Source organism: Lepus europaeus, chromosome 6, assembly GCF_033115175.1.
Source record: "Lepus europaeus isolate LE1 chromosome 6, mLepTim1.pri, whole genome shotgun sequence".
Taxonomy (NCBI): domain Eukaryota; kingdom Metazoa; phylum Chordata; class Mammalia; order Lagomorpha; family Leporidae; genus Lepus; species Lepus europaeus.
Window position 1 is genome coordinate 99,618,006 of NC_084832.1, and position 24,677 is coordinate 99,642,682.

The 24,677-nt window shown below is 47.2% G+C and overlaps 1 protein-coding gene across 2 annotated transcripts in view; it reads left to right on the forward strand.

Moving 5' to 3' along the window:
• The window catches only part of ANO2 (anoctamin 2), a 353,918-nt gene that overhangs the window by 245,218 nt on the left and 84,023 nt on the right, over positions 1-24,677 (forward strand). For both annotated transcript variants that reach the window (XM_062195454.1, XM_062195453.1), the window contains one exon: positions 21,362-21,436. In XM_062195454.1, the coding sequence (XP_062051438.1) occupies positions 21,362-21,436 (75 nt within the window). The remainder of the gene's footprint in view (positions 1-21,361; positions 21,437-24,677) is intronic.

Here is a 24,677-nt window from a genome sequence, read left to right on the forward strand (position 1 = left end):
GTCTGTGAAGGATCAGCAACTCCAGTTCAATCCATCAATACGTAGTGCGTCCCTTTATGCTCTGTTCGCCAGACAGATGAATCAGACACTATGGCTGCCCTCAGGGAGCTCACGGTCTCCCAGGCAGTGAGAGAGATCGGCAGCCATATGCAGGGAAAGTGACAACTGCGTGGTGACGGAATCAGTCAAGGCGGACTGTTTAATTCCTAGCGGCTGCACCCACGGAAGATGATGAATTTATTAACATTTCCAAAAACTGCCACCTTGGCACTTGGCAATTTGTGGTTGCATTTGCAGCAATTCCAAGCCCTGACTACTAGGTTTCAGGATACCTGTGTCATCTATTCATGAACTAAGAGTCCTCATTGAGGCAGTTCAGCAGGTGGCTAGATGAAGGATGGCCTCACCTGGTGGAGGAGGCACCCTCTGCGAATCCCTGTGAACCACTGTGAAGAGCCAGCCGACGGTGGAGTCAGAGGGCCTGGCGTGCACAAGACACCAGTGGCAAGTTTGGGAGTGCTGGTAATTCTCTGGATGGATTCCTAGAACTCATGACAGCTGCTGGACTCATGGCTGTGATGTATTGCAGGAAAGGGCCATGGGTTGAAATCCATGAAGCACAGCAAGCATGTGGGATGCGGTTCCGGAGGGTGCCAACCCCGGAACTTGCAGGTGGCCGCGCCTCATGGGGCCGGGGCGTTGCTGTGTTCTCAGTGTCCCAGGGTGACGCGTGCTCCGAGCAGGAACCTCACCGGAGTCTTCTGTGTGCAGAGTGTCTGCTGGTCTCTGATCACATACCACTCGAATGGTTGATCTTTAATCTGATCCCTCTTGGGGATAGAAAGGCTGCAGCCTGTCTCGAAGCTCCCTCCCGTGAGAAGACATGTTAGAAGACTGTATGGTGGCCACAGTTGCCGGGCGGAGAAAGACACTCCCACTGTGACTGACAGTCTGAGGGCCTGGAGCTCACTTCCCAGTAGCTGAGGGAAAGGCCAGGCCTCTTTGTGATTACGGTTAATTCTTTGCCCCACCACCAGAGAGTCTTTATTGGATGTCTTGCCGGTTTTTGGAGAATCATAGGGAAGAAAGCCAGTAAGTACAGAGATGAGCATAGCTCTGAAAACCATTTTGCTTTTTGTGGAGTAAGATTTGATAATGAGGAGTTTAAACTATTTTTTTCCCTTCTGCGTCAGTCACACAGCCGGTTTGTTGCACAACTGGGATTGGAACTTGGTTTCCAGAGTGTATTCTCAACACCGTCCAGGGGAAGGGGAGCCCCTGACTCAGGCAACCCTGGGTGCCTGTTGCATGTTTTCTTGCCAAGACTCAGAAAGGGGTGGAAGAAGAGGACAGCAGGGTTGGGCCCTCTGGAAACAGCAGAATTTGAGGCTCTCTTTCCTCTCCTGACTTCTCTCCTTCCCTTCCATGGGTATTTGTTGACTGCATGGTGACTAGAAGTGGAGGGGAGAGAAAGGAGTTGCCTTGTTCTGTTTTTTAAAAACTGTCTATTTATTTATATGAAATGCAGGGGGAGAGACAGAGAGAGATTATGAGAGAGCTTCCATCTATTGGTTCACATCCCACATTACCCATAACAGGCAGGGCTGGCCCACACCGAAGCCAGGAACCTGAAACTCCATCTGGGTCTCCCATGTGAGTGGCAGAGACTCGAGTCCTTAAGCCCTCACCTGCTGCCTCCCAGGTAGGGCGTGAACAGGAAGCTAGAGTCAGAAGGGGAGCCAGGATTTGAACCCAGGCATTCTGAATGGGACGCAGGTGTTCCAAGTGGCTTCTTAGCCACTGTGCCTCGTGGCTGACTCCTCATTTCTGTTAGGTCCGTGCTGTGCTGGGAGTTCTCTTTCAGGCTCCTACTCTCTGCAGTGAGGTGAACTTCCCTTCTCCTACCCAGCCTCAATCTTCACTCTTCTGTTTCTGTATCAGAAGACAATCAGATTGTAACTCATCATTCATAAATTCTGGCCTGGCTTATGTGGGATCCCAGAGGGCCCTGGCTGCCCTTCCCCGGGAACCTAGTGATGAATGCATGGTGATGAGACCAGGAGTGGGCAAGCTCAAATGCACCTAATCTGCACATCTTGTTCATTAAGGAAAGTGATGCCCTGTACACGTCCTGGGGACCAGCCCCAAATGTTAAGCATTTGTGATAAGTTGAGCTCATTGGAACAAACCCTTCAGCCTCCTGTGACACAGGAAGATGGCCCTGTACTCTGCGGTGCACAGCATCAGGCTTGGTTGGAGCAGCTGAGCCTGCAGATTCCCTGACTGTCACTCCCCAACAATGCAGTGAGTCAGGGCTGGAGTGCACGGAGATGATGTATGTTGAATCTCCGAGTGGCAGGAGGAGGGTGTGGGCCGGGCTGCAAAGCGGAGGGGCTTCCCCCAGGCAAACACACAACTGTGTCTTAGTCCCTGGTTCCTGGCTCCAGATGGCGAGGGGCAAGGTCCAGTTTCCCTTTCTTGGCACTTATCTCTGAGTTAGTTCTCCCAGTCTGTCTCTTTTCTCAGGAAGAGAACTGTGAGAGGGAGGGAAAGAGAAACTGGAGAAAGAAGGTCAGAGGGATATTGTCCTTGATGCACATGCTGGGGGTTGAGAGGTGGAATGCAGAAACCGAGGCAGTCGAACTGAGGGCTCAATAACAGAGTAGCAGGTGGATGGCTTGAAATTAGAATAACCATTGAGATGTGTCCCTGACCCGGGCCAATCACAATTGAAGACTCAGAGCCAGGAGACAGGATGAGAAAGTCCCAGGATATGGGCCAGTGGAGGGCAGTAACCATTTCTCAAGGTTTAACTTGCAGATCATCCAAATCCATCATTTCTTAGAGGTATTCCAAATCCCGAAGGAAAGAACCAAGACCCTTTCCTGAGGGATGAAAGTGCTGGGTTCTGGCCCTAGGTCAGGTGAGGGAGCAAAGCAAATTTTCTGAAACTATCATGGAATGGGATTATTTCCTACCAAAGAAGTTTTATGATCAAATAAGTTTGTAAATGCTAGACCAAACCGAGAATGCTACAGAACTTCTCAGAGCCTTTTAAAAAGTCTTATTAATTTCAGAGTCAGGGGAGGAGAGGGAGGCAGGGATGGGGGGAGGGAGAAAGAAAGAAAGAGAGAGAGAGAGAGAGAGGTCTTTCATTTGCTGGTTCAGTTCCCAAATAGCCACAAGTGATTGGGTTTGGTCCCAGCCAAAGCCAGGAGCCAAGAACTCCATCCAGGTCTCTCACATGGGTGGCAGGGGCCCAAGTACTTGGGCCATCTGCAGTTGCCTCCCCAGGTGCATTAGCAGGGAACTGGATCAGAAGAGCAGCACTGGGACTGGAAGTGGTACTCCACTCTGGGATGCTCACTGTGCCACAATGCCGGCCCCTTCTCAGAGACTTTCATGTGAATTTATGTAGTACTTTTCCTAAAGGAGAGAGATTATGTGTATGGAACATCTCTTAGTGCCTGAAAAACCCAGTTTTCTGCAGAAAACAGTGTGGGGAATGCAGAAGAGATGGAAAGAACACAGGGTTGCAATCCTTTGCATCTGGATTAAAATCCCACTCGGCTGCTAGAGCATGAGTGTGACCCTGGTCAGATCACTAAACTTCTTGGGTCTTAATCCCTTGTGTATAAAGTGTAGCTAATAATTCCCATCTCATGAAGTCGCTGCGAGGAATAAATTAAATCAGGCCTATAAAGAATCCTGAGAAGTACCTGTAATCTAGAAAATACAAGGTAAATGATGATGAGCGGGTAGATGGGTGGATAGATGAGTGGAACAACCAACCATGGACCACTGTCTTAGCTAGACAAGGTCATTGTTCTAGGGCCACACCCAGACCTCCAGGCATGAACTTGTGTGTGTTTCCACACATGCATATGCACACATGCATACAGGCACATGCAAACACACATGCATGAATGTTCCTGAGTCTTTCCCAATGGCCCAAACATCAGGAGTTCTTCCATCGTGCACCCATCATATCCTGCCCATGGCTATACCACAACAACTATTCCTTTGCACTGTGACTGTTTAATAACTCATGACACCGAGAGTCCTGAAACACAGCTGATGCATTATCAAATCATTGTCGAAACCACTCCTCAGTGCCTCTTCTCAATTGCCTGGGCCAGCAGGGCTACTGCACTGGTGATATTTGAGAGGCCTGACCTAGCCATCCTATTGATGGATCTTAACCTCTCTTGGAGGTCAGAACTAGCTCCTCTGAACTCAACAGTAACTAGAGAGCTGGAGGGGCTGATGCACCAAGGCTGGTGTATGGAGCGGTATTGCAGGACAGGGCTTTGGACTCTGGGGCTTGGGCTGCAGGCCCTTCCCTTCCTCATCCCACAGGATGGCCGGTGGTCGCATCTGAAGCCGCTGTGCTCTGAGTTGGGTTCATGGAATCTTCCCAGTCCACCCTGCCATGCTGGGATCTGCACATCCTGTGAGCCTCAGGGGTCCTCAGTGTGCAGTGCCTCCTCCTGGGCCCCACATGTGTGACACTGAGAAGGGGCAAAGCTGGGCAGAGCCTCTACCTGCACCTCCACCCCCAGAGCACCCACCCTCCCTCTTCCTGCTCCATGTCCTCCTCTTTCTGGAATTTTCTCCCTCTCTTCGGCTCCACGTTCTTCTCTGTGCTCGGGCCTGGTGTCTGAAGATTCGGATGGAGACCCCTGCCACTGTCCTGTGGCTCTGCCCAGGGTGGCCTCAGCCTGGCAGGACAGAGTGGACTCCTGATCACGGAGTGGAGTGACTGGGGCCTGATCTCCCCTCATCAGCAAGAGGGAGGGACCCCTTTTATGGATTATTTTGCTTACTGATTTCAGAAGTGGTAACTGAGCAGTAGGTGTGATAGTCGTCCTGGGTAGTGCCGTGGCCCAGCCTGGGAAGTTGGGAAAGTCCTGAAACCTCATGGAGGAGCCCGCCCCTGATGGGCACTTTGACTTTGAAGAAGATCTAGGGAGCGTTTCTCTCTTTCACTCAACCTGACTTGTTGGGGTTCCCTCCCATTCGTTCTGGCCCCTTGCTTTTAATGAAGAAAAAGAGCCATTAGCCACCATTCTGTACTAGTCAATAAAACCTCAAACTAAGCCACCAAACAAACATTGTATGCTGGGTGAGTTTAGTGTCACAAGATAACGTGATGAAGTCATTACCGTGTCTCTCCTCTGCCAGCTTGCTGTGTCGCAAGTTGCTGAAAATCCTTTCTTTTGTTGAAAACAAACACTTTGTAGTTGTCTACATCTTTTGTCTGTACCCTGGTATAACAGAGAGGACTTCGAGGACTCCATCTGTGGGTTGATGCCAGAACTGATTGATGTTGTTCGCCAAACAATGAACAATGTTTCTTTTCTCTTCTGACCAGAGCGCATGAGTGTTGGCAAGACTCACTGTTTATTCATTTGCACTTAAAGTCTGTTTTGAAGGGTGCAACCTTTAAATAAAAATTAACATATTGCAAAATGTCATTTTTTTCACACCAAGAAAATTGCTACCTCTGTAGCTTTTGAATGAGAGAAATGATCATCATTTAAGATGTTGCATCTACAGGTACCTTTTAAAGTGCTTTTGCGTTTATTGGGGAGATTTTTAAAGCCCAATAAATTCACAAAATGCCAGGTAACTGTCTGAATTAAGTAAAATAATCAGATACTAACTTGGTGTTTTCCAGCATGGCGAGCAAAATGGCTTGAAAACCGAGCAGTGCTTCAGCTACGGCTGCCCAGGGTGGCCCAGCGAGGCAGCGCTCTACCCTGCTTCCTCCATGCAGCGTCATGGTACAGCACATCTGCAGTGTGTGCTTGCGCTTGTGTGTGCTCAGCTGGTGCGTGGCAGGAGAGCAGGGTGGGGGCAGGGGCGGGAGCCGGTTGACTGGCTGGGCCAGCAAGGCCACTGACATGATGGATTCTGTGTTGACCCTCTGTGCGCGAGGGGCTTGCCTCCCTGGTCCTTTCCGCTCCGGGAGAGCCTCTTGGACAATCTGTCCCCAGAGGAAAAGCCATAGGAATAGGAGCAAAATCAGCAGGGCAAGGGTGAGTCTGAAAGAATGGAATTCCCCAAAGTAGGCTGAACCTCAGCATTGCCTGGGGAACATTTTCAAAAATAGATGCTTTCACCCCCAAGGTTCCTTGGTAGTGGGTCTGGGGAAGGGACAGGAGTTTTTAAAAGCCTCCTAAGTGATTCTAATGGTCAGCTAATGTGGGATTCAGTGACATTGCCTTGGGTGTTGTGTTCCAAGCTCAGCCTCCCACTGTGGCAGCCTCACTTCTTTGTGGCCGAAGCCTCTCCTGGATGCGGAGGCCCTAGAGCCATTCCTTTCATTCTCTCTGGCTCCTGACCTGATATCAGGGCTCCCAGTCAGCCTCCATAAGGTATGGGCATATAGAATATCTCTGTAGTACAGAGGGAGTAAGGACAGGAACACATCGCCATTGATTTCCTGACATATTTACCTACCAGCAAAACGAATATGGGCACCAGGAAGACTGAGCTTGAAGAAAATAGAATAATGGGGTCTGGCATTGTGTTGTAGCAGGTTAAGCCAATGCCTGCAATGCCAGCATCCCATATCTGAATTCTGCTTGCTCCACTTTCAATACAGCTCCCTGCTAATGTGCCTGGGAGAGCAGTGGAAAATGGCTGAAGTAGTTGGGCCCCTGCCACCCATGTAGAGACCTGGATGGAGTTTCAGGCTCCTGGCTTTGGCCTGGCATAGCCAGGGTCATGGTGGCCATTTGGTGAGTGAACCGGTGGATAGATGAGATCACTCATTTTCTTTCTTTCTCTCTCTTTCTTTTGCTGCCTCCCCCCACCCCCATTTCTCTGCCTTTCAAATAAATAAATGAATCTCTAAAAGGGAATAGAAAACAGAATGAGGGGAGATTTCATGAAAAACTTCCAAGTCTGTAAACAAATGATCTACAGACGACTTTATTTTTGAGTGACTAGGATCAGGAAAGGGACCCATGTCAAACTGGAGGCTTGCAGGTTCCAATAAGAAAGATTATAGGGCCTAACGGAATAAGAAAACACTTGGAGGAAGAGCTGCGAGTGGCTGCAGGGCCCTTGTGGTCCAGGCCTTCATCATGAGTACAGGGTGGCTTATAGCCTGCTCTCCTCCAGGCACTAGGGCAGCTCATGTCCAGGCAGGCGTCACTCACAGACAAAAACTCCTAATCGCAGAGCATGCGAGAAAAGCTGTCTATCCACACATGCCTGTGGGACCACAGCTGACTATTTCTCTTAATGTGTTGGAAGGCTCTGGTGAACTTTGTGTTCTGCCCTTTGTGAGAGATTGACACTGGTGTGTAGTGCAAGGTAGAGGCACAATATCGCTTTGCAGCCTCTTCCCACATGGAACTAGATTTGATTCATCCAGGGACCAAAGACTCAATCCCATCCCTTATGAGCCCTGAGCACTGCTGAAATGGATGGGTGCGGTGGCTGTTTCCAAACTGCTACACACCAAGTCTTGCATGCAAATGAATCTCCCGGGCCAGAATGATCTAAATCCCCTGGCTGCCACTCAATGAGAGCCAGGACTCTTTGCCTTCATGGAGCTTGAGTTTCCTAAAGGAGACAGATAGGAAACAAATCATTGAACGGGCAAATCATTGCGCAAACTGGCTCAATCGTTATGGAAAGCAGTATGGTGATTCGTCAAAAAACCAAGCATAGATCTACCATATGAGCCAGCTATCCCACTCTTGGGAATACAAACTAAGGAAATGATGTCAGCAGATGAGAGAGATACCTGCACTCCCATATTTATAGCAGCTCAGTTCACAAAAGCAAAGATAAGGCCGTCAACCCAGATGTCCACCAACTGATGATTGGATAAAGAAAGTATGGTGTATACACACGATGGAATATTACTCAGCTGTAAAAAGAATGAAATCCTGACATTTGCAACAAAATGGATGGAACTGGAGGTCATTATGCTAAGTGAAATAAGCCAGACCCAGAGAGACAGGTGTCACATTTTTTTTTAATTTGTGGAGGTTAATGTATGGAATATAAAAGGTGTGTGGGTGTCATGTTATTGGGCATTTAGTTATAAAGTGATGATATACTCTTCATTTCCTCCTTTATGATCATTGTCATGAATTCCTCACTCCATGATATTAATACCTCTGTTTTCAAGAAAAATAGTAAACATATGTTTGTATATAATATCTACATTTGAAGTGAATGTGGCAAAATGTCAAAAAGCTGTAAAACAATGATAATTTGAAAAAGAGTGATGAGTGTTGGGATAAAAAATAACAAGGCCCACGGAATGGACTAGGGGATTGTTGAAGCCCTCCTGGGAGGGGTGATGCTGGGACTGAGAGGACTGGGGTGGGAGGTGGGCCCAGCAGGGTAGCGAGGCAGGAGAGGGGACATACCCAGGTCTCTCAGTGGGGAAACTTGTAAGTCCGAAGAGCAGAAGGAGGCCATTGTGGCAGAAATGCTGAGAGCAAAGGAGTGCGTGGAAGGAGATGAAGTCCGAGAGGAGCCAGAGCCCAGATCTTGTTAAACCTCGGAGTCCACATTGCTGAGTTTAGATGTATTCCAAGTTCACGGTCATTTGGCTTATGATGTTTGTGTGATGTTCTAGATAAGGATTAAGGGTTCATACTTATGGTGCTAGTGGGGAGTGCCAATGGCTTCAGCCCAGCCGTCTCCTTTTACAGGCAGGGAGACCTGGAAGGATAAGGCCTTGCCTGCTGCAGACTCCCACACTAGCAGCAGCCCACCCAAGACTCATTTTACCACCAGCAAAACAGTGAGTCAGTCCCTTTAAGAGACTGCATGGAGAAGGGCCATCTCCAACTGGCATCCAGGCAGGCACACGATGGAATAGCTGGGACAGAGGGAGGGGAAGGAGAGGATCTGTGCCCAGCACTGGAGCCCAGAGAGGACAAACCAGCCAGCTGAGAAACCAGGAGAGTGAACAGCAAGCTCCCTGGGGAACCAGAGGGAGCAGAGTAAGTGGGCTGGGCCTCAGAGGAGAGAGGGAGCCAGAGTGTTTCTCCGAGTCTGCTGGGAAAACCAGGCAGTGGGAGGAATAATGTTTTCCGTTTTAGCCACAAATTACACTGGGCTGTGGGCGTGCCTGTGGACGTCGGTGCTGTGCCACGTGACTGCTCCAGGCTCCTTGGCCAAGTTTTCCTCCTAAATTGAAGCCCTGTCCCTGAAATGTCCCCTGCCGCTTGAAGGCCCTGGGGGTCAGTCAGAGGTGAGGCCACCAGCTGAGGAGAAAGACCTGGCGTCACAGCCCCAGAGTGGTTGCGTGTGCTTGGGTGGAGCGAGCCCCAACCTGGGCTGATGCTGTGGGTAGCTCACACTCAGCAGAGAGAGTGCAGTGCTGGCCTCACTCTCCTGTCAGGCTCTGAAGGCTCTCTGGACAAGGAGGTATTTTAGGAGAGGAGGTGGTGGGGTTTTGCGGGGTGGGGGGATCCCTGATGCTAGAATAGGTGCTGTTTGTGGGGGATCCGGCTGAGGGGAGAGTGGGACAAGCTGGTGGACAAGGTCACGCAGGACAGTTGTATGGGTTTGGAGCAAAAAGAGCAGCCCCTGGGTCTGTGCTGTAGAAACACTGGACTTGGGCTTCCTTGTAGCTTTGACAGAGTAACTGCATTAATGTGTCCCAGGTCTCCTATATGGATGGCAGGGACCCAAGGACTTGAGCCATCTGCTGCCTTCCAAGGTGTACATGAGCATGGAGTAAGAAGTGGAGCTGGGATTTGAACCCAGGATGCATATGACCCAAGCAGCATGGTAACCATTGCACCAAACACCTGTCCTAGGCACTTTTGTTCCTGGTGAGGACACTGGAGCCAACTACTGCCATTTGACCCCTTTTGCAGACACAGTTGAACCTGGGACAAGTCTTCCACCTGATGCCCCCTTTATGTCAGTCTCCCAGCCCTACCCTCTGTGGGGCCTGTTGTCCTGCACAGCTCTTATCTGTCATGCAATTTAATCAGCCTGGTTTACCCAAGTCATTGTGGGAAGCAGGTCATTCCCTGAAGTCCTTTCCTTCAGAAACCATATCCAGACACTGCCCACCCTTCCCATACCCTCATTCCTCCTGGAATTGTCTCTGACTAGAAGGTTCTGGCTTCAGTCAACTCCACGTCAGCAGAGGAACCCCCACCTGCTGCTGGTTGAATCCTCTGTCCCAGGAAATCAAGACAGACAAGAGAAGAGCAGCTGTCCATCGGATTCCCACCTAGCATTGGCAACCATGAATTCTGATAGTGTCTAGGGCATGCTCTGCCTCTTACAGAAAGCGAGACCTAGGTGAGGCTAGTTAAACATCCCCAAGATTCTTTTCAAAGTGGAGGCCTATTAACCTGCTGTGGCAAACATCAATCGAGCAAATATTTATTGATCCTGCCTGACCCTATGCTTAGATACCAGAAATATGGAGATGAATAAAACATGGCCTCTGCTCTCCCCGGACGCAGTCCATGCAGGGGAAAGACTAAAACGTCAGTGGCCTCAGTGGAAGGGAATGAGCCTAGCGATGCATGAACTAAGGCATCAGGAAAATCCATGGAGGTGCGGGCAGGGCGGGAGAATGTTGAAGGTGGCGGGCTCCCCAGGACTTGGGGTTGATTGAAGGTGGGCCGAGGGGAGGAAGTAGCTCAGGTTGATGTCTCTGTTTCTGGCTTTGCCTGCTCAAAGGGTCGTGGTTCAGTTCACTGAGTTAGGATATACAAAGGAGGTGTAAGGGAGAAGCTCATTCATTATTCTGGAATATGTGGGCCTAGAACATTCCCCTGCAGATGAACAAATGAGTTTGGAGCACAGAAGAGAGGTCTGGGCTGGTGACAAGAACTGGAGAGCCCTTGACAGGTGCACAGTCCATAGAGCTGAGATTTTAGCCGGGGCAGTGCCGTAACTAAACTCCGCTACAACCCTGCGTTCCTGCCAGCTTGCTAGGAAAGCAAATCACAGCGGCTCTTTCCCCATCCTCTTCCTCATTGTCTGCAGTCCTGGGTTTGATCTCATCATTCCTCAGAAACTTCTTCATACAGGTCACGCATTACCTTAATGGTACATTCTTGGGGTTTTATTTTATTTTTATTGGCATATAATTGTTATGCATGTTAAGGGTACAATATGATGTTTTGAAACACATATACGTAGTGTAATGATCAAATCAGAGTCATAAGCATATCTGTAACCTTATACATTTATCGGTTTTTGTGGTGCAGACATTCAAAATCTTCTTTTCCAGCTTTTGTGAAATACACACTACATTGTTGTCAGCTGCAGTCAGCCTATTGTGTAATAGAACACCGGGATTCATTCCTCCTCTCTAACTGTAACTGTGCCCATTTAGCAACCCCTTCCCACCCTTTCTTCCTCCACCCTCCCACCCCCAGCCTCTGGTAACCACAATTTTACTCTCAATTTCTATGAGATCAGCTTTTTTAGATTCCACATATGAGGGGAATCATGTGGTGGTTGGCTTTCTGTGCCTGCTTTATTTCACTTAACATAATGTCCGCCAGGTTTATCCATGGTGGTGCAAATGACGGGATTCTATCCTTTTTAGTGGCTGAATAATATTCCCTTGTGTGTATACACATTTTCTTTATGCATTCACCCATTGGTGGACACTTACTGGCAAACTAATGGGTGTTTGCTGCTCTGAACTGACTTGATCTCTCTGCAAAGAAGCCCTGTGCCGCCTCCTTGGAGCTTCTCTCCTGGACTTTGGTAGTGCTCCTCTCTCCTGGTTTTCCTGGTCCATGCAGTTTTTAGATGCAGAGCTCTGCCAAGTAACCTGATCTAGGAGGCTGTGGAGTTCAGAGTACCAGACTCAGACACTTAGGATTCCAGAATTGCAGCTTCTTAACTTGTGAGCAAGTTCCTTAACTTCCTGGAACCTCCAGTTCCCCCAGCTGAAGCGTGGGGACCGTAGCTGCCACTTGAAGGGTGTATGGCAAGCATTAAATGGGTACTCCAAGGCACTTAGCTGGTTGTCAGGCACTTCATGAGCAACTCCACAGTGATAGTTCTCACTGTTTGATGCGTTCTTATTCTGAATGACAATACCCAGCAGAAAGCATGACCCGGACGACAGGTGAGGGATCTGGCCTGAACAGAACAGGGAAACAAACAGAAAGGAGCTAATTGTTGGGAAAAAAAATAAGAAGTGATTAAGCAAGTGGAAGTAAGCCTGTAGGGGTGGTAGAGCAATAGGAAGTGAGGAGTTCTTGGTATCAGTGTTACTTGGGTCCCCACCCCAACTGCACCCCAAAAAAAACCACACGACACCTTATCTTTAGGGCTGTATTCCCCCAAGAACCTTTTTGAGTACCCTACCATGTTTTATCTCAGCACTTTTGCATGTGGCTATTTCTCTGGAACACCCTTCCTCCTCTTGTCATCCTGGAAAATTCTTACCATCCCCTAATCAGAAACAAACATCTCCCCATCTTTGAAGTCTCCCCTTTTCCCATTGCAGGCAGTCACTGCCTCCTCGGTGGGACCCCGCCCCTTGTGTGTGTCAGAGCGTATTAGAATGTTTCTTCATCCTCGGCTTCTTCTACTACTGGTGCTGTTCCATCAGGGCAAAGAGTGTGAGCTCTTCTAACTGCTCAATGCTTGGCACCTGTTTGATGCTCAGTGAATGCTGTCTCTAGGGGAACACAGAACTTGTAATGTTCCAAGGGTGGTCCCATATGGGCCTCACACATTCAGTGCTCAGCAGGGCGTGCTTACAGTTGTCACATTGGAGAAGAAGCTATGGGGCCACAGAGAAATCAAATGATGCGCCCCCAGGTTGTTCAGCTAAGGAAGAGGTGGAAGCAGGGTTGAAGTCCAGGTCTTGTGTTGACAAATCCCTGGGGTATTGCTCTGACTTTCACACTGCCCCGGAAGGTTTCTGAGAACGAGGCTCACTGTTTGAAGATTCTACCAGGAAGCTGTCTGGCCCTGTTCTTGACCCTCTTATTGTGACTGACTGTGCTGAGACAGGTGGTGGAGATGAACCTCCCAGTGGTGATGACGGCGCTTGGCTTCCTGCCCTTCCTAGGTTTCCTCGGACAAAAGGGCCACAGCCTGCTTCCTTTGAAGCCCAAACCCAGTCCCAGCCCAGACGTGATGCTTGCTGATAGCTTGGCATGCAGCATCATCCTTCCTTTCTGTTTTTGTTTTTTGAAGGTTTGGTGTAAGCTGTGCTGTCCTAACATGGATGTGATCGGGTTTCTCTTCTCTGAAGTCCTCCCTTATGGAGATTAAAAATATAAAAATTCCAGGGCCAGCGATGTGGCTCAGTGGGTTAAGCCACCCCTCGCAACATTGGCATCCCGTATCAGGGCACTGGTTCGAGTCCCAGCTACTCCACTTCAATCCAGCTCCCTGCTAATGTGCCTGAGAAAGCAGAAGAAAATGGCCCTCAGGTACTTGGGTCTCTGCTACCCAGCCGGGAGACCAGGATGGAACTCCTGCCTCTTGGTTTTGATCTGCCCAAACCCTGGCTGTTGGAGCCATCTAGGGAGTGAACCAGTAGGCGGATGACCTCTTTCTCTCTTTCTCTCTTGTTACTCTGTCTTTCAAATAAATAAACAAATAGTAGGAAAAAAATCCATATTCAAACTTAGGAATTTGGATAATAGGTACCAGGGCAGAGATAGAGTGAGGGAATAAGTCCCTACTGTTACACAGCATAGTTGAGTAACTATAGTTCACAATGACCAAGTATGTATTTTAGGAGCAATTAGAAGGAGTTCCAGGTCTCCAGTCATGAAGCAATGTCATAGAAGGGGAATTGTTGATTATCCTTATTTGATCAGTACACACGGTATACATGTATTGCAGTGTTGTAAAAAAAAAGCCCATAAATATACACAATTAGGTTAACTAAAAAAATTCAAAGCAGGAAAAAAAAAAACCTTGGGAGAATCAGTAGATACTGCCTCCTCCACAGGTGGAATATGACTGTACTCTCCTCCCCCGAATGTGAGAACTTGGTGACTTTCTCCTAAATAGTGACGGCTAGAAAGGAGCAAATGACACAACAGAGAAGTCTGACCAACAAACCCTACCTTCACCTGGAGATCACGGCTAACTTGTTTTTCTTTTTTCCTATTTAATTCCGTCCACTATATTTTTTCATTTTCATTAACGTAAAGAGAACAGATTTCGTAGGTACAGTTCTGAGAAGATAACCACACTTCCCTCCCTCCCCACTCCCATCCCCATCTCCCTCCTTCCCCACTTCTTTTCTTTTCATTAATGTTTGCAAAGAGATAATTTTAATCCACTCTATAACCACAGGCTTAACTTATCACCAATCATAATATTCAACAAGTTAAAAGTAAGAAGACCACAGTTCAACAGAGGTATAAACCATGGCTAAAAACAATAATAATATCACAAGATGCCCATTTCATTTCTATACTTTTTAAATATTCTCTATTAACTGCCACATATCAGAGAAAACATATGATATTTGTGCTTTTCAGACTGGCTTATTTCACTAAGCATAGTGATTTTCAGTTGCATCCATTTTGTTGCAAATGACAAGATTCCATTCTTGCTTATGGCTGAGTAGTACTCCATAGTGTATATTTACCATGTTTTTTTATTCAGTCATCAGCTGATGGGCATCTGGATTAATTCCAAATCTTAGCTATTGTGAATTGAGGTGCAATAAACATGGGGACACAGATAACCCTTGCATAGGCTGATTTCATTTCTTTTGGGTAAATTCCCAGCAGTGTGATGGCTTTATACCCACTGCGCCACAACACTGGTCTCCACATTCTAATATTGAAGTGTTGCTGTGTTCCTTTTGGGGAGTCATACTGTCTTCCTTGTTCATGTTTCTTATATTTATGCATTCATTTTTAGGCATTTGTAGAAACACTTGTTGGTGTTCTCCTCTGATGGCTTTTGTCTTTGAGATATGCTTCTGTGGCTTAGTGGGAGTGCCTGCTGCTTCAGTGGCTATCCAGAGCTGTGTGCTGGGTGGAGCTAGGCTCTGGTCTGTGCTTGAGGCAGGGGCAGGAGTCCAGGGTGGCACCCACATTGGGCATGGTAGATCTCTATTGTCAGCAGGGGGTAGGATCTGATCATGTCTGCTGCGTGATCACAGCCTCACCTCCTTTCTGCCAAGGTGTTCCATGCCCAGGGTTAGCCCACAGTGGCTGCAGAGCCTAGGCACACTGGCTCATGAACTACAGAAAGGATCTGTGTGGTCTTCAGGGTGAGCGTGGAACCCTCCACAGTGACACATCCCAGGCGCTCGGGGAACTCTGAGCTTCTGAAACCAGACAGAGTGATTGCCCAGAGGCCCAGCTACACCCCAAACCTTATCATGAAGTCACAGAATTCCCACAGTCGTAGCGCACAAGGCTGCCACAGTCACAGGGAGCAGGGGATCCACTCTCAGCCCTGTTCACGGAGAGCACTGGGGTGCTCCCAGAGCCAGCTGCCTGTGGGTGCTCCACCTTGGCAGTTAGAGTTTGGGTGCCTGTGATAGAGTTGGGGGAGGGGAATGGCTCACAATCCTTAGTGGATGCCCCAGCCCCTGCCAACCCTCCCAGGGAAGACTCTAAAGTCAGTGGGGACCCCAGCCATGTCCCCACTTGCTGCTGCGTGTTTGTACTGTCCACTCCGCTCCATGGCCTCTCTTTTTCTGTGGAATTTCCACTGCAAACTTCTCTTCAGCTCTCCCCTGGGAATGCAGTTACTCTGCTTTTCTTCTGTTATCTTCCTGTGAGTGAACTCCATATGTCGTTTCCCTATTAGGCTGTCCTGGATTCTTCTGCAGAATACTCTTAACTTTTTCAGTAATGTGGCTTCCATCCCACAAACTCTGACTTGCTCCCCCAGCAAGTTCACTACTGCATTTGCCCAAGTGAAATGAAACCCATGTTTACCCCAAAGCCAGGGCACACATACAATGGCTTTGTTCATGATTGCCAGAACTGGAAACAATCCCCAAACCTTGAACCAGTGGGGAGATAAATGAACTGTGGTGTAGCAATAAAATGGAATACTGCTTGGCAATAACAAAGAACAAACTGCTGAGATACATAGCAGCGTAGATGAATTTCTTTTTTTTTTAACTTTTATTTAGTAAATATAAATTTCCAAAGTACAGTTTATGGATTACAGTGGCTTCCCCCCCCCCCCATAACTTCCCTCCCACCCGCACCCCTCCCATCTCCCACTCTCTCTCCCATTCCATTCACATCAAGATTCATTTTCAATTATCTTTATATACAGAAGATCAGTTTAGTATATATTAAGTAAAGATTTCATCAGTTTGCACCCACACAGAACATAAAGGGTAAAATACTGTTTCAGTACTAGTTATAGCTTTAATTCACATTGTACAACACATTAAGGACAGAGATCCCAAATGAGGAGTAAGTACACAGTGACTCCTGTTGTTGACTTAACAATTTGACACTCTAGTCATGAGTTGCCAAGGCTATGGAAGCCTTTTGTGTTTGCCGACTTCAATCTTATTCCAACAGGGTCATAGTCAAAGTGGAAGTTCTCTCCTCCCTTCAGAGAAAGGTACCTCCTTCTTTGATGGCCCCATTCTTTCTACTGGGATCTCACTCGCAGAGATCTTTCATTTAGGTCCTCTTTTTTTTTTTTTCCAGAATGTCTTGGTTTTCCATGCCTGAAATAACCTCATGGGCTTTTTAGCTGGATCCGAATGCCTTAAGGGCTGATTCTGAGGTCAGAGTGCTGTTTAGGACATCTGCCATTATATGAGTCTGCTGTGTATCCCACTTCCCATGTTGGATCCTTCTCTCCCTTTTTTATTCTATCATGCCCTTTACTAAGTCAAAAAATTTCCATTGAAAAGGCTACACACTCTATGAATCCATGTATGTAACATTTTGGAAAAGATACAACTAGAGGGACAGAAAAAGAGATCTTGCAGCATTCTGGGGATTGGGAGGGAAGACAGATCACTGAAGGGGAATGACAGGTTGTTGGGAAGTGACGCCATTGTTCTGTATCTTGATAGTCCTTGTGGCTACCTGACTCTGTATGTTTATTAAAGCTCACAGAGCTGCCCACTCATGAAGGTGAATTTTACCATATGTAAATTATACCTTAATTTAAAAATTAAAATCCTCAGGGATGATCGTCATTTTTCAGAATGATTCCCTAAGGGATTTGTTTTATTTGCAGCTGTTGTCTTTCCCATGATTTCCTTAGCCTAAGGGCTGTTGTATGGATTCCATGTGAATGTCACTGTGCTATCTGTTGTTTGAAGACTCAGAAGTGGGAGCCATAGGCCAGGGACATAGACACAGAGGGCAGACAGAGAAGCAAACACAGGCGACAGGTAGGCTCCTTCTCAACAATGGTGATATTAGCTAAGTGCATCATAATCGCCTGAGTTGATCAGAGTGTAATTTTTATGACAGCTTAGAATTTACAATGCTCTCTCAGATGCATTCACTCGGGGGATCCACACAGCGCCTCTCTGCTACTTCAGAGCCACAAGTGTTGTCATCTCCATTTTAAAAGGAGAAAGCGGTGCTAGGAGTTCTCACCTCCTCTGTGTGTCTGCACTTCCTTGGCCCTCTCCAGAGGTTGGCTGATTTAAATAGCATGGTCATATGCTGTGATAGTGATAATAATTATGGATTTTACAGATATGCAATACAATTTTCTAATAGAGAGGAAACTGAAGTCCTGGGGATTTTCCACGCTCACTTCCCTAATGAGTATTAGAGCCAAGAGTTCAGAACTCAGATGTTCTGGTTTCCAACCCACTTCTCCCTCTACAATCTTGTGATTGGTTCAATGACTTTTATGCAGAGTGCATTGCAGTTAATGGGATTTTGCCATGAAGCTCCACATATTTAATGTATTAGTGTATAGAGAGTTTTAATTGGGCTTCTATTATGACAGCCAGATTATTATAAATAAAGACTGCATTACTCACCGTCATCTTTCCTGGTAACTCCAGGGAAGTTGGAAGATAGTGTATAAATTTTGTGTCTCTTTTGGCTTCTTGTGTTTGCATAGTATCTGAACGTCTGAGAACTGTGTGTGTTGTTGGAAGCTATGACTTCCAGAGCAGAGCGCTCATCAACATAAACATGAGAAGGAGTGAGTTTTCAACAAACACGAAAATGTCTACATCAAAAGGAGTCTGTTTCTTTAAGTTAGTTTCTTTGCGGAAACATCCAATTCAGTCGCTTTTCAGTTATGACTCATTTGTATGCAGATAGTAATGCCAGCTTCCTGATTGGTTTTAGCTCCAACATCCTTTTCCGTGTTTCCTTGGTGGTCTCTGAGCAGGGCTGAGCCTTCTCCTTCTCCATTCTCAGTGTCTGCCATGGAGCTTGTCTATTATAAGTGCTCAGGCAATGTTTGTAGAGTGAACCTAAACCAGCACTCAGGGATCAAAACATTAACCAGGATTAAGGAGTCTGCAGGAACAGCCCTGCCATGCACCCTCATAGTGTTCTCAGAATCCCTATGGACTATTCTGATCCTCTGACTCAAATTCAGTTGTCCTTAACAACATCTTAAAGGGAATAAAAGATGTCTTTTATAAACAGTAGTGGGTGAATGAAACAAAGAATTAATACCAATGAAGAACGAATGGAATTCTAGTCTCTCTTTTATTTATTTATTTATTTATTTATTTATTTATTTATTTATTTTAAGGGCAGAGTTACAGAGAGGCAGAGGGAGGGAGGGAGAGAGAGAGAGGAAGAGAGAAAGAGAGAGAGAAGAGAGAAATAGATATCTTTCATCTAATGGTTCACTTTCCAAATGGCTACAACAGTCAGACCGAAGCCAAGAGCCAGGAGATTCTTCCTGGTCTCCCATGTGGGTGCAGGGGTCCAAGCACTTGGGCCATCCTCTGCTGCTTTCCCAGGTACATTAGCAGGGAACTGGATTGAAATTGGACCAGCCAGGACTAGAACCGGTGGCCATATGGGATGCTGGCACTGCAGGTGGTGGTTTTACCCACTATGCGTTAGCACCAGTCCCTCTATTTCCTCTTGATATATGACCTAATTTAGAAGAATATGAATGAATCTTGTTACAATCTCATTATAAATAGACTGGAGGCCAGGAATTCAGAGTAGTTGTTAAAATATTCCATATCGGAGTGCCTGGGTTCAAGTCTTGGCTCTGTTCCTGATTCCAGCTTTGTGCTTAATGCACACCTTGGGATGCATCAGGTGATGGCTCAAGTAGTCTGGTCCCTGCTACCCACGTTGGAGTCCTTGATTGAATTCCTGGCCTTTGACTTTGGCCTGGCCCAGCCCTGGCTGTTGCAGACATTGTGAGCTGGTGGATTGGATATCTCTCTGCATTTCTTTTTTTGTTTGTTTGTTTTTAAGATTGATTGATTTATTTGAAAGTCAGAGTTACACAGAGAGAGAAGGAGAGGCAGAGACAGAGAGAGGTTTTTCGTCTGTTGGTTCACGCCCCAGATAGCTGCAATGGCCAGGGCTGTGCCCATCCAAAGCCAGGAGCCAGGAGCTGCTTTTAAGTCTCCCACATGGGTGCAGGGGTCCAAGGACTTGGGCCATCTTCTACTGCTATCCCACGCCATAGCAGAGAGCTCGATCGGAAGTGGAGCAGCTGGGTCTCGAACTGCACCCATATGGGATGCCAGCACTGCAGGTAGCAGCTTTACCGGCCTCTCTGCATTTCAAATAAAATAAATAAATAAGTAAGCATTTAGAAATAGATTTCTATGCTCCCATCTATTCAGGAAGGTCACCACCTGTGGGTCCCTTGTTGTCCTTGTGAGATGGAAAGTCTGTTGGATAGGAGTGTAGAGGTAAGATTCTCTCACTGGATTATGAAAACCTGAACACACTTGGGTTGCTTGTTTCATCGCCTATAAATCAAAGTGCTGATTACTGACCGGTTCCAGCCTCCACACTCAGCGCCACCACTTACGAGGCAGCTCAACCTCATGCTCAGATCCAGCATGCATGAAGATTGCTCTTTCTTCAGGTCTCCATAGGCTTTCTCCGGAGACGACCCTCATGTCCACACTGAAGCGTGATTCTTAACCCTTTTGGTGTGGGGGTGGCATCTCAGTTTCCTAAGCCTGTGAGCCCCTGAGGACGGTGATCAGACCGACTTTTGTCTCCCTTGTGTGCCTGGCACCAAGATCCACACATAATGGACACACAAAGGGCTACTAAAAAAGTCTTTCAGGCCAAGAAAGTCCTTAGCTTACAGTACAAGCTTTCAAAGGCTAGATGGCACTGTTGCTAGCGCCAAATCAGGTGTTCTCTGGACTATCTGAGAAGGGAAGAGGAAGCAGAGCAGGGGGCCCCACAGCATTCCCGAGCTGGGTTTGATTCAGACTCATTGCAGAAACGCGAGTGAGCTTGCACCTGACTGGCACAGGGTACTTTGCCATGTTCTTGGCCCCTTAGCACACCTGGCTTCACAACGACCTCGGATAGTGGGCAGGAGAGCTGTATCAATCCTGATTTTTCCGACTGTGGCTCAGAAAAACCCAAGTGTCTGAGCTAAAACTACACGGGAGTCCATCAGCTGTGCTTTTGACCTTGCACACCTTTTGGCATCGCCTTACCTGCCCAGTGAGTGGCTTTAGAGTGTGCTGATGGGGGGCTGTGGACAGTGATGTAGCTGTCCCAGGAGTGTGGCCTGGGTGGACTGGGCCCAGGGTGAGAGGAGAAAGGTAGGATTCTCAGCCAAACTGATGGAGTGGGTCAGTTTGACCTGTGCCTTGAGTTGTCTGGGTTTTTGGCAAAGGGGATCACCACCATTTTGGAAGAAACCAATGATACCACATTCAGGCTCTTTGAAGCACCAAAGTTGTGGTTAATTTGTACAGTTCTTGGGATCCAAGGTGAGAAGTTGCTGTTTCTTTAAAGGATGATGTATTTATAGAATGCTGCCCTGCTTTCGGTGGTGTCTGTCACTTGTCCATTGCTTTGCCATGTTCACACGTTTCTCCTGAAAATAGGACAAGAAAATAAAAACAGAACAAAACAAAACTGCCCTGTGTAGGAGGCAGGGCATGTGCCACTATTGTACCCATTTTACAGATGAGAAAATAGAGGGCCAGAAATGTTAAGAGATATGTCTAAGTTTACATAGCTGATAGTGACAGAACTGAAACTTCAGCCTACTGTCAGGCTGGAGTCAAATCTTGTCCTCTTTTCCTTGTAGTTTTTCCCAGGTTACATCAGCCTATATAAAAATTAAAAAATTTCAGAGCTGTTGTTGATATGGAAGGAAGGCTTCAGTGATTCTACAAAGCAACAAATGATGAATGATATGTAAATTTATGCAAAATTGAGAACACATTAATGTCTGCTCTTTAGGTTTTCTGATTGTCTCTACTCTTGTTTCTCCCCAGGATGATGAAGATAAACTGACCTGGAAAGATCGTTTCCCAGGTTACTTGATGAACTTTGCCTCCATCTTGTTCATGGTAATTGACCTGCGGGATCCTGATTGTGACTGTGTGTGCACCTGCTATGTGAGTGCTATGGGAATAAGGAGGGACCAGGAAAGGTGCGGCTGCAGCCCTGCAGCGAGGAGCAGGCCATCTCTGAGAGGTGTTGACCACACATGTTCCACATTGGAACCTCTAGGGAGTGGCTTGAACACTGGGGCCCTGGGGATATTCGACCATGGAAGATGGTAGCAGCATTGTGACGGCCTGTTTGGGCTGTGGGGTGGCTTGCGGAGTAGAACAGCATCCAGAAGCCATGGGAGACAGGTGGTGGGGGCTCTGAAAGTCTGATTCTCCAGCTCCTCGATGATTCTGTGTGTATTTCCTTGTGTACTACCCAGGAGTTTGGTAGAGGTTTTTTGCAAGAGTCGGAGTTCTCAGCTGTGTCAGGGAAAGCTGAGCGAGGAGTCTGCGATTCCTATTTGAGCCAGATTGATGAAATAGGAGCAGGTCATCCTTGGGAGCCAGGATGAGCAAGTCAACACTGACTGAAGCTAGAAGCCCCCTGGGAATGTTAACAGAAAATCAGAAGACTGGGTTAGGCTCACTAACACATCCATAGCTCTTTATATGGAGGGATTCCTTGTGGTATTTAGTATTCAAGACTGGGGGTACTGTTTCACAAATGTTAATGTGGATTTAAATGCTGAGAGCATTTCTTAAACATTTAAAAACTTATTTTCATTATATTTAAAAGGCAGAGAGACAGAGAAAGACAGATGACAGATAGACAGACAGGAGGTTCTTACATTCGCTGGTTCATTCCCCAAATGCCCACAACAGCCAGGGCTGGACCAGGGCAAAGCCAGGAGCAAGGAACTCAGTTCACGTCTCCCATATGAGTGGCAGGGACCCAAGCACTTGAGACATCACCTGCTGCTACCCAAGATGTACATTAGAAGGAAGAGCCATTTGCAGTGGAGTAGCTGGAACTCAAACCAGACACTTGGATATGGGATGCAGGCGTCCCAGCTGGTGACTTAACTGCTGTACCAAACAAATGCTCAGTGCATTTCTAAACAGGACTGTATACCACTTGTAGGGTGGAAGAGGAATTCCTTGTCTCGAGAATTGGGGCTGTTACCCAGAAGAACCTCTGCCCCTACCGTAGGATACAGCTGCCCTTGTTTTCCATCATGACCTTTGAGGACAGCAGTCATGACTGCTGAATGACTTAGCATGGAAAGTCATGAAGACAACCATCTACGTCAGCTCCTCACGTTGCACATGAAATACAGAGTCAGTGAGTGCCTCACCACAAGCTTAGCAGTCTCAATTTGTTTTCTTCTGGTTGCTCCATGAGCACAAAGCACGTCGAACTTTTTCGAGAAGATGGTGGGCTGCCATGTGTGAGGCTGGAATGATGTGAAGTTTAATTTAGCACTTCAAAGCCTCCCACAGGGTGCATATTGTTGTCCAGGAGCTTATTCATTCATTCAGGAAATATTTAATGAGTGCAGCTATGTGCTTGACACTATTCTTAGGCACTGGGGTTATAGCAGAAAGCAAAACAAAATAATCCCTCCCTTACCAAGTCTGTCTTTTATCTCCAGGAGCGGTGAGTTTTAGAGTATTTGTAATATTTAATTTTGCTGAAATGAACCCAAAAATCAGATAAATATATTTTTCAATCTTCTTAAAGCCTTTGAAGGGCTGTTGGGACAGTCAGTGACATTCTGCTAAAATCCAAAGGAAAATAGGAAACAAGTGGTTGGGCACAAATACTGCTTTTACCCAGGGGGTATCTTCCCATCTAGGGATACTTGGGCTTTGGTTTGGGATTTTATGGGAACAAGAAGGACAGTAATCAGGGATAATGGCTGGCTCCAAGTGGGGACTCTAACCAGAAGTCGGAACTCCAAAGTGCTACACTGTCAGACCAGATGGAACGGAGCTAACCCCCTCCACCCACACACCGGCTTCCCACTTAGGGCACTGCAGACAAAACTGTATGTTTCCAAATAGAAGAAAGGAAAACAGACATAGAATCCTGTCCCTGAGAAGTGGCCGTGGGCAGCCGCCACTGTGGGTTTCCAGCCCGGATCATTTCATGAGAGAGGACCAAGGGAATTCAGGCTATGAACTTGGCCCAGGGCCAGTGGTGTTGCCAGGTGCCTGGCAGAGCAGGGATGCTTACAAGTCAGATCATGTGCTGTGGCTGCGGGATCGATAATTAGATCAGTGGAACAAGACAGAAAACGAAGGATCTCTTGCATGCACGAGGCCCTGAGGATAGGTAGGGAGAACGAACTTCTTAATAAATGCTGATGGCCTGTTGGATGTCCTCATGGAAGGAAATAAAACTAGCTCTTTACACCATTCAAGAACACTGATTCTAGCTGTTTTTGAAATATGAGAGTGAAACAATAAAGTTTTTAAATATATAGGAAAAAATGTTTCCGTGACCTTGGGGGAGAGAATTTCTTTCAACTCAAGATTCCATTAGTGCCAAGAGAGAAGAATTTCTTAAACAAGATACAACAAGCATAAGTATAATAAAACATTAAGAAATTTGAGGCCAGCGTTTGGCACAGAGGGTTAAGCTGCTGCTTGCAATACCTGCATACCACATTGAGTGCTGGTTCGAGGCCCAGCTGTTCCACTTCTGGTCCAGCTCCCTGCAAATGTGCCTGGGAAAGTAGTGGAGGATGATCCAAGTGCTTGAGTCCTGCACACACGTGGGATACTGAGAAAGATTTCCTGGCCTCTGGCCTTGGCCTCGCCCATCCCCAGGCTTTGCGGCTATTTGGGGAGTGAAGCAGCAGAGGGATCTCTTAACACCCCCCTCCCCGTCACTCTGCCATTCAAATAAATATGTAAAATCTTAAAAAAATAAAGCATTGAAAAGTTTCAGGTTTTTTAAAATTTATTTGACAGATAGAGTTAGACAGACAGTGAGAGAGAGAGAGGCAGAGAGTGGTTCACTCCCCAAATGGCCACCACGGCTGGCGCTGCACCAATCCAGTACCAGGAGCCAGGTGCTTCCTCCTGGTCTCCACACGGGTGCAGGCCCCCAAGCTCTTGGGCCATCCTCCACTGCCTTCCCAGGCCACAGCAGAGAGCTGGACTGGAAGAGGAGCAACTGGGACTAGAACCCCATATGGATGCCAGTGCCACAGGCGGAGGATTAGTGAGCCACGGTGCCGGCCCCAGAAGTTTCAGTATATTAAAGTGAATAATTTAAGATCATAAAAAGGCATCTTCAGAGTGGGAGACT